The sequence below is a fragment of the Penicillium malachiteum genome (genome assembly GCF_028827825.1).
Source record: "Penicillium malachiteum strain IBT 17515 chromosome Unknown utg000003l:1.0-4950554.0:1.0-4952489.0, whole genome shotgun sequence".
Lineage (NCBI taxonomy): Eukaryota > Fungi > Ascomycota > Eurotiomycetes > Eurotiales > Aspergillaceae > Penicillium > Penicillium malachiteum.
In genome coordinates, this window is record NW_026643096.1 from 4401678 (window position 1) to 4420616 (window position 18939).

General features: G+C 45.2%; 8 protein-coding genes across 8 annotated transcripts; 7 read left to right on the top strand and 1 right to left on the bottom strand.

Annotated features, from left to right (window-relative positions):
- Positions 1 to 210: 210 nt before the first annotated feature.
- On the top strand, positions 211 to 919 carry N7483_007940 (uncharacterized protein; the record flags this gene model as incomplete). The annotated part of the gene is made up of 3 exons (XM_057091377.1): positions 211 to 364; positions 431 to 493; positions 588 to 919. 3 exons carry the CDS (start codon positions 211 to 213, stop codon positions 917 to 919), a joined length of 549 nt encoding a protein of 182 aa, XP_056946118.1.
- Positions 920 to 1439: 520 nt separating this feature from the next.
- On the top strand, positions 1440 to 1712 carry N7483_007941 (benzoate 4-monooxygenase cytochrome P450; the record flags this gene model as incomplete). Its single annotated transcript, XM_057091378.1, has 1 exon — positions 1440 to 1712. The coding sequence occupies one exon, from the start codon at positions 1440 to 1442 to the stop codon at positions 1710 to 1712; it is 273 nt and encodes a 90-aa protein (XP_056946119.1).
- A 1619-nt stretch (positions 1713 to 3331) lies between these two features.
- Positions 3332 to 4666, top strand: N7483_007942 (uncharacterized protein; the record flags this gene model as incomplete). The annotated part of the gene is made up of 1 exon (XM_057091379.1): positions 3332 to 4666. One exon carries the CDS (start codon positions 3332 to 3334, stop codon positions 4664 to 4666), a length of 1335 nt encoding a protein of 444 aa, XP_056946120.1.
- Positions 4667 to 5847: 1181 nt separating this feature from the next.
- On the top strand, positions 5848 to 6785 carry N7483_007943 (uncharacterized protein; the record flags this gene model as incomplete). Its single annotated transcript, XM_057091380.1, has 2 exons — positions 5848 to 6543; positions 6609 to 6785. The coding sequence occupies 2 exons, from the start codon at positions 5848 to 5850 to the stop codon at positions 6783 to 6785; spliced, it is 873 nt and encodes a 290-aa protein (XP_056946121.1).
- Positions 6786 to 8289: 1504 nt separating this feature from the next.
- On the top strand, positions 8290 to 8673 carry N7483_007944 (uncharacterized protein; the record flags this gene model as incomplete). The annotated part of the gene is made up of 1 exon (XM_057091381.1): positions 8290 to 8673. One exon carries the CDS (start codon positions 8290 to 8292, stop codon positions 8671 to 8673), a length of 384 nt encoding a protein of 127 aa, XP_056946122.1.
- A 1996-nt stretch (positions 8674 to 10669) lies between these two features.
- N7483_007945 (glutamine synthetase) lies at positions 10670 to 11980 on the bottom strand (the record flags this gene model as incomplete). Its single annotated transcript, XM_057091382.1, has 1 exon — positions 10670 to 11980. One exon carries the CDS (start codon positions 11978 to 11980, stop codon positions 10670 to 10672), a length of 1311 nt encoding a protein of 436 aa, XP_056946123.1.
- Positions 11981 to 12902: 922 nt separating this feature from the next.
- On the top strand, positions 12903 to 14887 carry N7483_007946 (ANL family adenylate-forming protein; the record flags this gene model as incomplete). Its single annotated transcript, XM_057091383.1, has 5 exons — positions 12903 to 13203; positions 13496 to 14049; positions 14140 to 14219; positions 14271 to 14392; positions 14451 to 14887. 5 exons carry the CDS (start codon positions 12903 to 12905, stop codon positions 14885 to 14887), a joined length of 1494 nt encoding a protein of 497 aa, XP_056946124.1.
- An 859-nt stretch (positions 14888 to 15746) lies between these two features.
- On the top strand, positions 15747 to 16911 carry N7483_007947 (uncharacterized protein; the record flags this gene model as incomplete). The annotated part of the gene is made up of 3 exons (XM_057091384.1): positions 15747 to 15820; positions 15856 to 15983; positions 16037 to 16911. The coding sequence occupies 3 exons, from the start codon at positions 15747 to 15749 to the stop codon at positions 16909 to 16911; spliced, it is 1077 nt and encodes a 358-aa protein (XP_056946125.1).
- Positions 16912 to 18939: the final 2028 nt, after the last annotated feature.

Here is an 18939-nt window from a genome sequence, read left to right on the forward strand (position 1 = left end):
CTCTTCACTAAATATCACGCTAGTGAAATTAGACTAATTTAGTGCATTCTTTGGCCGCGTCATCGTCAATATTGCAGAGTGTAAGACCTAATCAGTTTGTGGTCTAGGCTTCTTTGAACAAGTCTGTATATAAGAGTGCAGGAAGATGTAACAAATGATGCTTTGAACCAACATCAAGGGTAATTCGCATTAAAACCTAAGCCTATCATCATGAAACTCACTACCTGCGCTTCCGCTCTGGCTTTTGCCAGTGGTGCTCTCTCTGCACCCTCGGTAACTGTCGAGAAGCGCAACCCGACCGGTTCATTCGAGCTCATCGCATATGGCGCAGAATCCACCACTATCCCAATGTTCTTTTCCGACGGTATGTTGCTCCTTTCTCTCATCAAAGCCAGTGTCCCGGACTTCAGTTGCTCATAATAAAATGCAGGTCTAGCTTACGCTGGCGACTCTTCCAAGTGGACCTATGGAACAACGACCACCGACGTTACCTGTAAGTAGTCGGGTCCCATACATCCTACATCCATTCTTTTTTTTTCAAAAATATTCCACATCCAAAATTCCTTCTTACTAATTTCACTACTCAGTCGTGATCACCGATACTGAGCTGATTACTACTGCTACCACATCCGGTGTCACTCTCGACAATAGCACTCTGCTCTACATTCGGCCCACCACTGACGAAGTCCTGCCGGTTGGCTTCACTGGTAATGGCTATGCCACCCCCTCTGATGCCACAACTGAGGAGTTCCTCTTTTACGGCACATACCTGATGTGGGAAGAGGAGGGCGGTGTTCTCTCGGATTCGTTCCGTCTTCTGGAGACCAACGTCTCTGGGGTTTACCAGTACTACTTTGATGTCTCCAACACCTATCCATCTGGATACATTACACCTGTTGTGAAGTCCGTGTCTGTTTAGGGTCTTGTCGATTTGAAGCCATCGGACGATGAAGATTAGTATTTGGATCCATTTTGTAGCTACAGTAAAATATTTGATCTGCTTTTTGAATCAATATTGAAAGATCGTTTGAAGCCATGGAAAATTCCCCAGGTCAACATTGAAACATTCGAAGCTGGCCTCTACCCGTAAACTGGTAATCCACTTCTTTAATTTCTCCGAGGTCTCCCGGCCATTCTAGTCCCAGTACATAAGGGGCAGATACATATAATATGAGCCTATACATACCTAAACATGCATGTACGAGGAGGACTGCAAGGATTCAGACAGGTTGAATTGGAGGATTATTAGAGGCAGCATTATTTACAAACATATGTGCATAAAGCGGGCGTCATTAAAACCTCTAGCAAGGATCTGGACTTTTTTGCACCGGTATGCTTCAAGGCGCAATTGCACACTATTGTAGCTCAACCTATTCAAAAATGCTCTTTGACTGGGCAACTTTCTTTGCAATAGAACAGTATTAGAAGCGATTGGCAACATGCGAATCAACTGGGGCCGCAAGTCCGACTTTATGGACAGCTTCATTGAGCTCAAAGGGGAATTCTCCACCACCGTGGACGACAACATGGGTATCGGATACATGCTCACGAACGTCGTAGCATTACGCGACACGACAGCCAGCACCATGTGCTTAGCTGTCTATTATATCCTCAAACTCCCTCAGTGGGCCAAAGACTTTGCCAAGAGCTTCGAACTGCGAGCCCGAGCATGCCTGCGCAGTGGAAGGAGATACAGTCTCCCCCTACCTTGATGCCGTGATGCGCGAGATAATGCGCCTATAGATCCAAGTTCCCACATGTTGTCGTCGCTGCTCATCTCTTCCTTTAATAGATGCAAATATGTATGGCCGCGTCACTATGAATGGTGATATATTTTCTCAGAACGGCATCTTCAAATGTTTGTGAATAGGGGGTTTGAAGGGCATATCAACAGTGAAATAATCAATTTCAGTCGAGCGATGACATCTTGTCTCCCCTTTTTTGCTCCATATGATCAGCAATCTTGGTATGTCAAGCACATACGACCACAGGGTGTGGAGAACAGGGCTTCCCGTCCGCTCAGCCGTACTTAAGCCACACGCCGGTCAGTTAGTAGTATGGTGGGTGACCACATGCGAATCCTGACTGTTGTATGTTTTTGTCTTTTTTAATTTTCTGGTCTTGACAGGGAACCTTTTTCAGATGCAAGTCATTCCAAAATCATTGGCAAGCCCTGCTCAGGTGGAGACTTGAGGATATTAATAGGTTCCTAAGTATTTTACTTTTAATACCGCGTGCATAGATTGATAGAACAGTAGTAAGACTTAAGGATAACAAATAAAAAATAGCAGGGAATAACCAACCTTGGAAGTGCAAGTTCAAATATAAGGTATTATTTAGTACCTAGGTAAATTTACTAGTACGTATATTGCTTAGGTATAATAATAGATGAAATATAAACTTCAGAGAAATTCAATATAGATGACTTCAAGTTTCTGCTAGGTCCAATCTGTATATAGGTCTGCCTTTGAAATACGTAGTATCCTAACTGAAGTAAAAAAAAGAAAAATCCAATTCAAAAACCTCCGCAGGCCTTAACTTAAGGCTGATGAGCTTACTCAACTGCTATATCGCTCGAGTCTGTACTAGACAGATCATCTCCAACCTCTCCTAGCCTAACATTATCTAAATGGACGATGTTGCGGCTTAGAGCGGCTGTAATAGTTATCTGCTGCTCAGGAGAAAGAATTATGCCGTCGTGTTGAAGGTCCTCAATAATTCTATTCATTGAGATTAGGGAATCTCTAAGAATGTGAATTTGTGAGGTGGCAACTCTCTGGACATTTTGAATAGTGGCTCTATGACACTTTCTAAGGGTGACATAGGCCTGTCTCCATTCTCCAACCCCCAATCCTCCTGTGTGTCAGGATTTTGTGACGGATCCTGGTGGTAAAAATATTCCGATGGATCTAGAAGCCCCTGGTTATGGGATAGTTTCTATGAAACCAGCTGCTCACGAGAAGATGTCTCGAGTATTGCTGGCTCTCCGGGTCTTACCCGCCGAATTGTTTCATTGTAGTCATAAATGGTGATCCAATTTGGGATACACCTTGACAGATATCACGTTATCGCGTTAATGGAACCGATTCACCTTGTCCGTAAGGAGGTATTCAGTTTGGTCCGATTCTAAGACGAAAGTACAGACGAATACAAATTGGAGCTGCCCGAAGTGGACAAGAGCTAACTTACACCATGGATGCTTAACGAAGGGCCTAAAATTCGCATCGAAAGGACCACACCCAGTTTTCGTTTCTGCTCATCTCAGATTCCTTGGCACAGATCACAAGTTGCATGCTATCGCAAAGAAGGAGGGCTTTTCGCGACTTTCAAGATGGAAGAAGATCCTATTGGAAGCTTTGACTTGAGCGTCAATTGTGTGTTCACATCGAATATTGATCTGACGGCTAAACTTTCACTCGATCTTGGTGAACAATTTCTTCAAATCTCGGCCGCCCTGAGCGCGTTGCAAGGAGCATTGGGCTCAGTAACGTTGAGAAGGGTGTCGGAAGCGAGCACTTCTGTGAGGTTCTCTGGAGATTTGAAAATTGGCGTTGCATGGGCGGCTGGAAAAGATCCCCTCTCTATCCACATATCTGGCAAGGCTCACGCCTTTGATCGCGATTGGGAGCTTGGTATCATCGGTGTAAAAGTCAAAGAAGACAACTTGCGGACTCTACAGAACCTGGCCAGTCAGCTTTTGGAATACATCAGAGATCAGTTCAGCGACCTCGTCAGGACGTGGATAAGTGCTGCTGGCACTGGAGTCAAAACGACCATCACATTCATCGAAAACAACTGGAAGGTAGCTGAACAAGATATGGCAAGATTAGTCGCTGATTTGAAGGATCTTCCCGTAGCGAGCGTCGTTGAGCCCGTGTTGAGAGAAATGCAGACTACATACGAAGATGCAAGAAAGGTCTATGAAACTGGGGGCTTCCAACCTTTCATGGCAGTCAGATTGCTTATGCCCATCTACGGCAACAACCCCCTACCTGATCGGAGACCAGGTGACCTGCCCGATATGCCTAACGACATTTTTGATCTACCCAACCCTACAGAGCCCAGTGGAGGCCCAATGGGAATTCCCATACCCCGAGATTTGCTTGACGGGCTTCCTGGGATGGACAATTCATCAACAAAGCCTAAACCAACTCCTGAACCAGCGCTAGCCCCTGCAACACCAATGAGAAATCCTTTCGCGAGTATCCCCCTTCAGCTTCCTTTCAATAACCTCAAGCCTGCATCTGGGGGTTTCGTCAGAGGCCCTGGCATGTCCGCAAAATCATGCAATATTGGCGAAGATGTCTTGGCTTCACTCAAACCTGAAACGGGATGGGCGTCTGAAGATCCTCACACTCCTTTCAATAAGCCTACTGCTAACACTGGCATGGACATAGCTGTGGCTCAACTTCCAGCCTGGTATACAGGCGAGATTGAGAGATACTTGGAATCTGCAATTATACAGTCCGATTCAACCACTTTGAGCCAGGCAGAAGCAGCGCCCATTCACGATGTGATTCATCAAATCGCAAGTTTTAGTGAAGAGGAAATTGTGGATATTTCCAAAAGCTTGAGACTTGGAGGATTGTCTGATGAGGATATTCAAAAAGCTTATATGGACTCGTTTGGCCACGATATGTCGCCGCAAGTGCTTGCATGTATTTAATCAGGGCGGTTTTTCAACATTTCATGTGTATCTACCTGCTCCAATCATATGTCTCATCCATTCGAGAAAGAAACGGAGGGATATCAAGATGCCAACTGGTCTATTCGGATGGTAGTAGCCGTGAAGCGACCGATACATGTAGTAGACTTCGAAGGTTAGTATAGACCTCTTTTACTACTCGGGTGCTCTTTCTTCTGCCACTGCCTGTAGGGCTGGCACAAACAGAGGGATAGGAATCGTAGAATCAATTTATTTCAACTATATCCATAGATGCACATGGATATCACAGCTAGCTCTCTTCCCTTTCAGGTAATCGTCCAGGTCAACCGTTAGGCAACCCGGTAGGCAACCTCGTGGGTTCTTACATCATACGAAGAGGTGTAGGTCATCAGTTTAAGTCACCTGTATATAGATACTACCCACTGGCTGAGTACTTAAGTATGTGAACACACCTAGCTAAGCACAAGTTCAGCACGGAATACATACCTTTCCCAATTTCTGTGCTACAGCGCCGTGCGAAGCGCGACATGAAGACTTGCACATACCTACGTGGAATGACATTGGATCAAAGAAGGTCGGGACGGAATGCGCTAGGAGCTTGACATGAGTGAATTTTGCGCAATCACAGTTGCCCTCGAGAAATCCAAATCAAAGAAGTACCCGGGTCGTTCCGTCTTCGTTTTGGCCGACAAAAAAAGCACCGAGCTTTTTAGGTCACTTCGTTCAATTAATCACGAATGCCGCCTGGGCACGTGGGCAGTTTCCTAGTTTTGGAAAACAGATCCCAGAGCAAATTTTCAATAGAGCCATTTAAAGCTCGGCAACTGTATTAAAAATGATCACATCAGTCATGCATTGAGTTCCAAAAGAAGTCATTAGTTGGAGATGCTGATAAGCGCGTTTAATGCAGCATATGCCATCCGAGCAGCGGCATGCAGAGCACCTTTCCTTCAAGTTGCCTCGTACGGATGAGATAGCAGAAAGGCAATTTCGGTGAAGATCTCATTTTTGAGATGGTAATGGCAATACCAGGCAATGTGATTCCATTGCAGGGGTTGATTAGCTAGTTTCTTTCTCTTGTTATTATTTAAAGCTCACCCTTACCCCATAATGTACAATAAGAACTTCAAATATACCATCTCCTCATCCTGCATCATCAAAAAGATACAAAGTTGAACAGTATGTATGAGTTTGATCCCAACTCTGCAAAAGCAGAACACGTCGTCAAAGCTCTGATCCAAGAGGGAGGAGCCGTTTTCCGGGGACTCCTACAGATTGAATATGACGTGAGACCATTTATCAACCTGGACAAGCCCTGGACTGGCGATTTCTTTCCCCCGGAAACTCGTCGGGTTTGTGGACTGGCTGGGAAATCCCGCACCTTCATGGATCTTGTCGTGGGGAACGCACTGTACCAGGATGTATGCAGCATTCTTTTGACATCTACTCACTGCTCCTACTATGGACAGAAACGAGAAGAATCTGTCTCTCATCCGCAACTCAACAACACAATCGTCTTCTCGATCGGCCCCGGAGCACGGAATCAGGAACTTCACCGTGACGATATGATTCACCATAACCAACTCCCCGCGATCACATCGGATCAATACAGACCCGGTCGCGATACAGGAATCGGATTCTTTGTGGCAGGAAAGAGGACTACGAAGCAGAACGATGCCACTCGGCTTATTCCCGGTAGTCACCTCTGGGCTACTGAGACCCCACCATCTGAGGACCAGGCCGTTTACGCTGAGATGAACCCCGGCAATGCGTTTATCATGCCAAGCAGCTGCTTCCACGGACGAAGTGCCAACAAGACAGAAAATGAGGAGAGACTTGTATACAGCTGCTTTATGACTAAAGGCTATCTTCGACAGGTAATTTTTCCGGGCCTATGCAAGGAATGACGAGACTGAGACTGATGATGATATTTTTCATACAGGAAGAGAATCAATACCTTGCTGTCCCCTCTGACAAGGTTTGCGAATACCCTTTGGAAATGCAACGCTTGATTGGGTACCAGGTCAGTCAGCCATTCTTGGGATGGGTTGACCTTGATGACCCTCGGAAGGCACTCATGGGTGATGACTGGGAGGATAACCGAGGGGATTTGTATTAAGCTTGGCGTCAAATTCGTTCAGTTTTGCAGATTCGCCAGATACTATCTAGTCAAATTTGATATAGTATTCATATTTTCGAATTTCATGGATATCCCCGGGTGTCTCGTGCAAACATACGACTAGACCTTGCAATTTACTAGTCGGGCTCAGATATCTTCGGTATACTATATAGTCTTATGCACCAGGTTTGCAAGGAGTCAACTGGTAGTTCCAACATTGGAAGGTTACCCCCCAGAGACTAGTATAGATATATCATGTCACGGTATGATAATGGCGTGGTAACAGAGCGTGATAACAGAAGATCAAGATCTTCAAAGTTGCGGACTTTATCCAAATATCTACATACAGAAACTTGGACAGGAGTCGAAAAGCGTAGTACCCCGGTGCCCATGTCCAAGTGGTCACTCAACTTTGTCCTTGGAGAACGAGTACATACCTCCGACTGTGGGGCGAAGAAAAGTGGATGCACCGCGAATCGCGCTCATCTCAGGTGATCATATGATTGGTCAGGCCAGGGGTCCGCCCCACCTGGGCTGCAGGACATCTTCTGCTGCGAATCGCGTTGAAATAGGGGGTTTACCGCGGTCACTTCATGTATACGGAGTAGTCCGGACATAGATCTAAATTAAGTTCAGCCGCCTCAGTAGCCATATCTTAGTTCTGCGACTTATTTGTATTCGTAGATGACAGGTCGCAGAATGACCCCCGTCATGTTGTCAAGCAAATGTGATCCACAACTGATTCTCGTCCATAACACAAAGAATTTTCCAGGGACCCTTTTCATCTTCCGATAATCTCCATACGTGTTCCAAAATTGCCGCCGCCCATGCAATATTCCGGAAGCCGAGCAAATTTCGACTCGAGATAAGACGATTTCGAATTATATCTTGCTGCTGAGGATCGTCGAGGCAAGACCCAAGAACTGTGATCGGCCAGCATAAATTGGTGTTGGAGCGTGCAGACAGCGGTAACTTGGCCAAAAATTGCAGGCCTTGAGATATATGTTTCTCCAACATCATGTCAAGGCGACCAGAAAGAAATCTATTTTTCCCATTGGCAACAGCACTGAGAAGAAAAACCAGAGCAGCTTGGTGATAGATGTTTCCTACCAGTGCAACATCTGGCATTGCCGCCAAATCTGGGGTCCATTGGGCGATCTCGGCATGTTACTTTGTGATATACCACTTTCCACGCATGAATTCCATATCTCCGTCATCTGGATCTGAATCTGAATCTGAAGCTCCCTCAGTCGACCCCATCGACCAAGCAGAGGAACTGGCCGAAGGTAAATTTTATCATCACCTAGTCTGGGAGCAACGTTAGCATTATCCGCAGTTCACCGAAGAAGTAGCCGTAGAATGGAGAAAAGAGCTATAGTACAAGGACACTCGTCGCAATAGTTGGCGATTCCTAATATCGCGAAGCCTACATTATTTCCCTTAGGGATTTATCATCTATCGAACAACCTACATATCTCAGTCTGAGAAACTTTAGCCCATCGCTATGGAAAAGCTGACCCGTCTGCTGAACAAAGTGATCAATGCTGATTCTAGACGCTTTGCTAATAGCTCCCGCCCGGAGGAACTGGTGAAAGAGTCACACAAGGATGTGATTATCTCTGATTCTCGTCGTTGGGATGGTGCTAGTATTGATCAAGTCCGCGACCATTTTGCAGAATACCTACGCAACATGGAACAAGAGGATTGCAGTGAGGAGCCTCGCTTTGCTGCCTGTCTTTCGATCGACGAGGTATCACTGCAGTCGATTGTTGCGGCAGATGACTCTAGCGGATTTGTTGGAGTGGTTGATGGACGTTACCAACCTGGAAAGAAGTACGATTGGCCCTCTTACCATGGATACATGAGGGCTGAGATTCGTGCCCTGTGACCACTCTATTTGAATTTCTGGTATGATACTATGGACATGTTATGCCCGCACGTTGATGAGAAATGGATTCCTGTTTATGATGACATGTATGGGACGGCACACGATGAAAAGGGGAATGTCATGGTCAAAGACATCTTAAGGCGGCCCACGAAGGAATTGATTCCCCCGGGATTTATTCCGCAGGGACGTGGGAGATGATCTATGCACAACTCGATGAAAGGGGGTTGCGGATCCACTCTAGCTACAATGGCAGATAAGGCTCACAGAATACCAACGCTTCGACAGAACGTGCGGTTCCTGACACCGTGCACAGCTTTCTGCATCCTGGGCATGAAAAGTTTGCGGATGAACATCTGAGCATGAATTTTGGGGAGGGTGGTGAACTAAACCCTTTGAACAGGTTCTTTGGGGTTACCGGTGATTTTGCATACAACTAGTAGTCCAAATAATCAATACCTACTAGTACTTTCGTCGATGTACTATTCAGATATTCTTGCTCAGGTGGATAAGGCAAACCACGGCTAAGAGTAGTAGTATACCGTCTCATCACCCATATCAAAAGTAGCTTCGAAGTCATCGACAGCCAAGGATGATTACTAACTACGGATAGGTTTCGCCTAGCCGATCAAGGTCGGGGGTTTGAAGGGGCACAGGGACGTCATGGGTGAAAATCACAGCGTCTCCCGAGGTGCTGATCGGTCTCGATATTGCGTCTTCCCTAGAATTTCACAACAGCGTCTCCACCGTGGAATAGACCAGCTGGCGAGGGGAAAAGGATTTCAGATGTTCATTAAGTAGTTGTTCAACTATTCGACCTATCACGCAATTCACGGAAGTTCTAGGTTTCTATGTCTAATAAGTAAGCCAAATTCTAGACTCGGATGTCTGATTTCAGGCTGATTCCAAGGTCTCAATTTTAACTTACTACTATATATCAATAACACCGTGACACCAACCTCCTCTAGGGAGATCACAAGCATCAGCTAGTAGATAATATATATAATTCCGTATCTTTACACGTTCAGCACATACGACCACAGGGTGTGGAGAACAGGGCTTCCCGTCCGCTCAGCCGTACTTAAGCCACACGCCGGTCAGTTAGTAGTATGGTGGGTGACCACATGCGAATCCTGACTGTTGTATGTTTTTCTATTTTTTTTTCTTTTCTATAAGCTTGACTTGGACATGTGGCTATAGTCCTGGAGGGCGGGCGATGGTACTAGTACTCAATGAACACTTCAAAGCTTTGGTTGAACTCATCAAACTCCCGAGGTCATAGCTTGAACCAGTTGACATATCCACCTGGAAACGGATAGGTAAATATTTTATTGAATGGTGAGTTTGGGTACTATTTCCCGGATTCGCCCTGGGCCCCTCTTGTGACAGCTTCACCTAACTTCTATTCGAGAAACGGCAAAAATCTTAGAAGAGACGGACATCTAGACAGCAATGTCGACCTCACCTCGGCAATAATTATTTACCGCGATATACCCTTGAAGGATGCTTCCATGGTGTTGTTCCTCGTATTGGAGTTGCGCCACGGGCCACAATATGTATGGCCGGATTTGGCGATACCGTTAAAGAGATGATGGCTCGCAGATGAGCGAATTTAAAATCACAATGGCAATATGTGATATGGATCGCATCGGGGACTGCTGCACGCCTGCAACACCTGACTTCTTTCAACCATCTAGCTCCTAGGTCGATCAACTAGTATCAGCCATACTCCCAGGCACCTGTAAACGAAATACAGGATAGGATATGAACATTACCATCCCTGTGTTCCAGCTTGTCTCAAGCTGTGACATTTTTGGCGTGACATGCTTGATTGATGGAGCACACAGCACGGATCTCTCGCAGCCATTTGAAAAACTCCTCCTATTCACAGCGTTAAACTACTTGCAAATCTTTTCAGTCATTTTTTTCAACGAGACGGAGCTTTGTTGCTTTATCCACCTCAAATCCTGGAACTTCATAAATTTGATGTACGAAATGGCTAAAATTGCTCAATAAGAAGCTCTCTGACTGCTTCGGGCTCCATATTCTCGATCTGAGAGTTTTCATAACGCTTGAGCTCGACAAAATGGTCAATCAAAGGACGACCGAGCATCGAGGCCAACGAGCCAGCATCTGTATCTAATGCCTCTAGTGCTTCATTGAGTCCTCGTGGCAACGCTTCACTCTGAGAAGCTAGATGTTGATTTTCCCGAATACCCAGATCTGGCCAAATGAGCGGCTCCTTGCCCTCCAAGCCCAAGAGACCAGCACCAATGATGGCTGCCATGGTGAAGTACATATTGGCCGTGACATCGATGCATCTGATTTCCCAGTGACTAGGTTCCACTTTTCGAATAGGAACCAGGCGCGAGTGCGTTCCCCAAGAAACAGTTTCTCCAGCCATGCGCATCCCTAGTCGCTGATAAGACGTGGATAGTGGCAGACAGAAGCCACAGAGACTAGGAAGACGCTTTAGGATTCCCGCCAGGAATGGGGCTTCCAGAGAGGGACTGGCGGGCTGGAGTGAGATGTGCATATGCTGTCCATTTGCCTGGGACTCAGTAGCCACAGGCTTTGGAGACATGGTCACCTCATAACCATGACGGGAGAATGTACCCTTAAGGTAGTCATGAACAAGGATTAACTGGTCGATTGCCTGCATTGGTGGAAGCGGCCCAAGAACAATCTCATATTGTCCCCTGAACCCTTCAGTGTGTACTGCTTGGATTTTTGCACCTTGAGTTCGCAGATTATTGACACATTCTTCGATATATTGATAGCACGGATCTCGAAATCCAGAAACGGCGAAATGACCAAGGCCATTGCTACACCGAGTCATTGTACTTGATGTAATCGAGCTTGATTTCATCACAATGAATTCGACCTCAAATCCCACCAAGAAATCCAGCTGCCAATTCTCGCGTGCCTGTCGGAGCACCTTGACAAGTGTTTGACGGGGACACAGATCACTCCTCAATGGGAGGTCCTGTATTTGGTAATCCAGAGCGCACATCACAAGTGCGGTTCCCGGGTGAGAAGAGAGTCGCAGAGTTGACCAATCTGGAACCGCATAATGCATTCCTCTAGGTGGCTGGCGAGGAAGGATGGAATTTGTGACTGTGCAGTCTATTGCAATACCTGCTGCTTGAAAAGGCTTTCCTTGCAAAACCAAATCAACCACAGAGTCGAAGATGAGCACTCGGGCTCGGTGCACACCCGAGTAATCCTGCCATTGAAGACGAATGAAATTTGTACTGGGATATTTCTCCCGGAACTCACGGAGCTTTGCTGCCTTATGGAGGACCGCCATGGCTTTGGAAGTAAAATGATGGCACAGATAATGGTTGCCAGATCCCGACTCGGAGGTCATTATTAAATTTTAACTGCTCATGACGAAAGAGAACTGCATACATTCCAGATCTTGATCATGTGGGGACAAAACCTTGCGCTTGCTGTTAGTCTATACACTAGCTGTATTGACCAAGCCACCATTAAACACGTGTATCCAGTTTGTGTTTCAAGGAAAAGACCCTTGAGATGACTGACTAATCAAGGATTTTTGAACCCTCCGGGGCTGGATTATGAAATTTTTATCCGGATGTCGTTAAGATTCATATTGCGTTGATCAATATAAATATTTGGAAGGTGAAATGGCAGAGCGCTGGAACTTGAGTGCCTCAAAATGTGCAGGCGCCAATCTGTCAGCCACGTATTATCAGTCCGAGCCGAAGGAGGTCTTCTTACGTACCAGAGCTGTGTTCGGCATTTGAAGGTTCTAACCAAGAAACTTACCTCTCTTCAGCTTCAGCTCGGCCCCACCGCACCCAAAACTTGGTAAGAAAGATCTTGGCTCAAGCTGCCCAGGTGATTTTCAGAGTGCACGAAGTGGAGAAAAAAGGGGTTCTCCATGTTAGTGTACCAGAAATTTCCCTGCCCCACAGGTTCTTGTTTCATCAAGTAAATTAGCTTTTGACCGATCCTGATGAAAAAATAGAAAGTTAACCAGATCGAGCAATCTTGGAAAGTCCTGGCGATGGGCACATAGTTAATCAGTGGAGAATTTGTAAGCGAGAAAATGAGCTCCTGAGGTCGGGATCCATTGGGACTTCTGGAAGATACGAAGTATGTTTTAAGGATACCAATCCTCTTCCAAGGTTGGTACGCATATTATTATCCTCCACGGAATTCAAGTTTCTCCCTCTTGCCTGGCAATTCTCACCCCGAGATCAATCATGGATATGGCTGCTCCCAAAGTGGAACTATTCCCGAACGATCCGATATTCACCGGCCTTTTCAAGAGTAGAGACTGTGTGTCTGATGTGGTGATATCGGATGAGTATGGCATCGAAGCAGACTATGAGCAGATTTTCGAAGACATAGTCAGCCTGCGTCGTCTTCTGAGAGAAACCCTCCCTGCTAGGTCCTTTGATGACCAAGGACTTTTGCGCCCCGAGCTGGGGACGATCGCTTCAATCACAACAAGTGTATACTATTTCGCGATTTGTTTCTTCTCAGTCGCATCATTGGGGGGGAGTATGCGTTCCGTTATGTGAGTTGGATCCTCCGCCCAGGGCAGTGTTCCTGTGATATCATATAACTTTGGATGAACTAATCAAATACATTGGTTTCTCATGAGCAGCAAACACTGACACTATTGAAGAAACTGTCGGCTACTTGAGCAAAGTGAATGCTTCCACTGTTTTATTTGATCCCTGGACAGTCCCAACATGCACTTCTCTCAAAGGTCATTTTCATGATACTCCAGCTCAGAAACCCCATATTATCCAAATAGAGCAACTGAAACGAGAATCACATTCACACACAGAATGTCGAATTGATGACAACATTCTTATCCCAGAGAGTAACCCATGCTTGATCATGCTCTCTTCGGGAACTACCGGGAAGCCAAAGGGTGTTGTGCTTCCCCGGCGGCGAATTTTCTACGCACCGTGGGGAGGCTCCAAGTCCGTGGAGCTCACATACCGACCAGTACACTGGATCTCGAGCGCCATTCCCCCTATAAAAAATCTCATATGGGGGAACAAGACCATTTGCCTCAAGAGAGGTGCAGGGCCGGATGATCTCTGGGAGGTATTTCGAGACAGACATGTCACGACGGCTGCAATTACCCCCATTCGTCTCAAAGCCATGCAAGAATATTATTATTCAAACATTCAATCAATGTCAGCTGAGGAACACGACAGCTATGTTGCTGGGGTTTCTAGGCTAAAACAGGTTATCTCTGCTGGCTCTATCTTACATCCTGACACTGCACGTTTTTGGAAAAAACTCACAAATATTTCAATCATTACGGTATATGGCACTACTGAGCTTGCAACTCGAGGATTTGAAACATCCCCTGATAATCCCTATAGAGAGGTTCGTACGAGCTAACCTGCTGATTATCCTAGCCCATGGAGTTTGATGAGTATGCTAACATCGCAAAATAAACAGTCTTGTCTTGGAAAGCTTTGTGTGGGTGTTACTGCGAAGCTGTCCGAAGGGAATAAAGGTCAACTCTTTTTGAAAGCCCCTGGAATGTTCACGCAGTGAGTTTTCATCGGAATATAACACCCAGTCAGTTCTAATACTCAATCTAGTTATATTGGAGATGAAGAGGCGACCAAGAATGTCTTCGATGAAGATGGGTTCTACAATACTGGTGACATAGTTCGCCGGGATGGAGATGAATACTTCTTCCTAGGACGATCTTCGACCGATTGTGAGTTGAGAGTAATGAGTCTTCTGCGAGTGGCCTGCTGATACGAATTCTAATGCAGGGATTCGGTTTTCCGCATTTACTGTGTCGGTAGTCGAGCTAGAGAAGCGTCTGTTAGAGCTTCCGTATGTATCTGAAGCATACGTTTTGCCCATCATGGATTACGAGGCACGAGAGCTAGTTGCTGCTGTTATCCGACTAAAGGAGCCAGCTTCAGCTCAGGGCCATTCGCAAGTAAATCTCGCCAAGGTCCGCAATGATCTTTCTTCAAACACCGAGCCGTACAAGTTGCCTCGACTTCTCAGAGTGTTACAGGAGGGGGAGACAATCCCTCTAACTGTGTCTGAAAAGGCTCGGAAGAACGAAATACGAGAAAAATACTTCAAAATATCAGGTTACCGACCGAGAGACTACGCGGTACCTGGGGTGGAATTTTACGGTAATGAGACTGGCAGTCAGTTCCTTGCTGACGCCAAAAAATTGCCATTGGCAGCGTAATGGGCTGTTTTGGAGCCCAGGTGCTAACCATGGAAGTGCTTGGTTATTGTCGTTGATGGGATCGATACTCTTGGCAAGTCGTAACGATATGTAACACGATACTTGGAGGAGACAAGCAGTAGATGCACGAGTCAGTATCCAATCCCAGCTCAGAATAGACAACATCGATGTTTTATTTCAATATCGAACCCCGAGTCGGTTCCAGAGGGCCAACCAACAATGCTCCTCCGGCGAACACATGGCCAATTTACCCTACTACGTAACCAATAGAAACATAACCCACAAAAAAAAGGTTGGAAGTGGATCCCGATTGTTGAATCAAGGATCCACCAGTTCATCTAAGGAGCGGTGAGACCGGAGATATAACCCACGATCCATACAAGGCACGATCGGCACGAGCGGGAAAAAGATGGATATAGATCCCCATCCACGGCCGAGTTCCAGCTCAGCTGCCCCATTTCGAACCCTTCATCGTCAATACTAGGCGTATTTCCGTTCGCCTAGGTACTTGGCATAATACGAATATTGTGACCAGCGATGTGTAGATCCATTCATCTCCAGTACTAGTATCCATGGCATCAAGTACAATTCGCTCAATGACCCAATTAAGTGGCGCCACCTCCTTCACAGGACCCTCTATCGTGTGAATTCTTGAGCCAATGTGCCCCAATTTGTCATCGAAATGACCTCAGGCTGATTCATAGTGGGTAGTACTAGCATCAATTGGTTAGGATGATAAACCCGAGTTCCTGAAACTGCACTTATTCACTTAGTCAATGCATCTTCTCCTCATTCCCAGCTTGGTGTCTTTTTTCACAATCTCAAGCTAAGGCAAGCAGTGATGAGTATGAGTGCCAATATGCAGGAGAATTTGACGATTGTCAATCCAAAGCCTCTTCCCAAATACGAGTACCCGCCAGAAACACAGCAACAGTGTAAGAAAGTGCAATCAGTAGATGACCTGAGAGATTTAACAAGCTGACCACAACAAAAGTGAAGTATGCCGACCTTGTCACAATCGATCTCTCCCTGTTTGAACTCCCTGGAGGTCCAAAGAAGTTAGCAGACCAGTTGAAAGAGGCTGTTCATAGGGATGGTATGTCGAGTACTAGTAACTTGCGGGAGACTCCACAGCTAACAATAGACAAGGCTTCTTTTATGTCACCAATTTTGGTCTCACACAGTGCCAGATCGATCAACAATTCTCTATCGCGAAAGCATTCTTTGCTCTCCCGGAAGAAGAACGAATGAATTACCTGGCTCCGCTAGAGGATGGAAGCTACAATGGTTATCGTCCACTGGGCTCAGTCAATATTGCGCCAGGACTAAAGGACTCGCTGGAGTTCTATAGTATCTTCAAGTGCATTCCAGAGGCTGAGCGAAGCCAGCCTCAAGTGATTCGTGACTACTGGGCTGAGATCGAAAAGTTCTCTCGGCATATGCACGAAGAAGTCTCCTTCAAGCTCTTGCGGATTTTAGAGATTATGTTTGAACTGCCAGAAAATCAGTTTGTCGATGCGCATCGCTACGAGGATGTCTGCGATAGCTCAATTCGGTACATGCTCTATCACGCTCGTTCAAAAGAAGAGAATGAAGCGTATCGGAATGTGCACTTTGCCGCGCATACTGATAATGGAAGCTTGACGTATATGTTCCAACAGCCGGTTTCTGCACTACAAGTGCAGCGCACAGATGAATCCGAATGGGAATATCTATACGTGCCATCCGGAACTCTTGCAGTCAATGTCGCTAATGCATTCAACTTCTTGACAAATGGATATGCCAAATCTGGCTTCCATCGGGTGATCGCCCCTCCCGAGGATCAGGAACATCTTGACCGACTAGCCTTGCTGTACTTCTTACGACCAACGGAGAAGTTGCAATTGACTACTTTGGATAGTCCGTTCTTGCAGAGAGAGGGTTATGGGAAAACTACAACTGAGAATGATCTGAATATATCATGGCATGATAACTGGAGAGATAATGTGAGAAGCCGGGGAATGCGAAATTATAATAGATCATGATAAATGAGCATTAGTCCAGAGTTGGTGATCCTTGACCTTTTCAAGGGCCTATTCTTCCAGATGTCATTTGTGTCCTCATGTATTATACAATTTCACATATCCCACCTGGGCATACACCGCGCTGTTTCTGGTTCGATTCGAATCGGATTCCTCTAGCAACCATAGTATACGATTCATTGGTGCTGTACTTTTCATTCCCTACCATACAAATCCATACACCGTCTTCCCGACACGAAAACTTACGATTCCAACAGTAGCAGGCCATTCGACAGCCCGACATTTAATCCGTTATTCTCGGAATTGAATTAAACCCATGTCTGATTTGAAGAACGTATTCCAAGGTGACTGATTTGAATAAGGGTGCGTAGGAGATAAAAGAGGTGGATTTACATAGTATTTTAATACCTTGCATTCTTCAAAATGTTCTTGTATATATCGATACGCAATGTAGGTTCAAAGACTTCAAGTTAAAAATTCTATTCCAAACAACTATTGACAAATGCCCAGGTGATCGTCAAATTAGTCACACCAAAGCTAACGTGATCCACGGTCTCCCGGGCGACACTGCCGGTCGGGCGGCCCCATCAAAAATCCCTCTTGATAATGAAACATGTTTATTAAACACAACAAAAATGCCTCCCCAACGTTCCGATCGAAAAAGAAAATTGATAGAGCAGGAGGGCCGTCTGCTATTAGCTATAAAAGCTATAAAAGATGGTAAATATCCCTCTGCTGCAGCTGCTGCACAATCATTTGATTTACCTGTCTCAACTTTGAAGTATCGACTTAATGGGCGCGAATCTTTGGCTGAGAAGAGACCAACTGGCTATATTTTCACGGAAATTGAAGAGCAATCGATGGAAGACTGGCTACTTGATATGGATGCTAGAGGCGCTGCTCTCACGATACCTATGTTACGTGATATGGCTAATCTCCTACGAAGTGCCCAGAAAAATGCCCCCTCTACTATTGGTATCAATTGGCCTACTCAATTTATCAAACGACGCCCAAATCTCTCCATTCGACTTTCACGTAAATACGATTATCAGAGAGCTCTTTCAGAAGATCCTAGAATCATTAAACCATGGTTTGATTTGGTTCAAAAGACTATTGAAAAGTGGGGTATTGTTTCAGATGATATCTTCAACTTTGATGAGAGTGGTTTTGCTATGGGTATTGGCACAACGTAAAAGATTGTCACTTCTGCGGAATACCATGGGAAAAGGTATCTATTACAAGCTGGAAATCGAGAGTGGGTGACTACAATTAAGTGTATTCGAGCTTCTGGAAGTGTTATATCTCCGCTTTTTTATTTTAAGGGAAAAATGTTTCTAGAGCATCTATGTCTCTATCTCCTTTTAAACCAAAAAGGAACTTATCTGACTATAAGCGAGAACAGCTAGACTACTAATATAATTAGTGTATAGTGGTTAAAACATCATTTTATCCTAAATATTAGGATAAGAGTAGGAAAATATTATTTACTGGTCCTTGATAGTTATAGGAGTCATTTAATCCCTGAATTTAACTAAGTTTGTGAAGAAAACTAGATTATTATAATCTATATACCTCTATATGCTTCTTATCTTTTATAACCTTTAGATGTGGGTTGTTTTTCGATTTTAAAGAAGCTTTATAGAGGAGCTGTTTCAAATTTAATGCGGAATGGAGTTAACTCTATTGATAAGGAAGATTTCCTTGAACTTATCGCTAATGCGAGAATTAGTGCTTTTAAGACCTCTACTATACGAAATAGCTTTTTAGCTACTAGATTAGCACCATTTAATGCTAATAAGGTCTTGGAAAAGCTAAATGTGTGCCTGGATTCCCTTCCTCCAATAGAGATCCTCTCTCAGCGACCACCTTCTTCTGGTAGTGATAGTGATCCAAATACCCTCTGGACTCTCTCCAAATTCACAAAATCACAATCTCGGATCAAAAAAGGTCTAGAATCCTCTTCTTCAATCCTTTCTTCACCAACAAAAAGGGAGATAGAGAAGTCCTATAATATGACTATCAAAGTGGTCC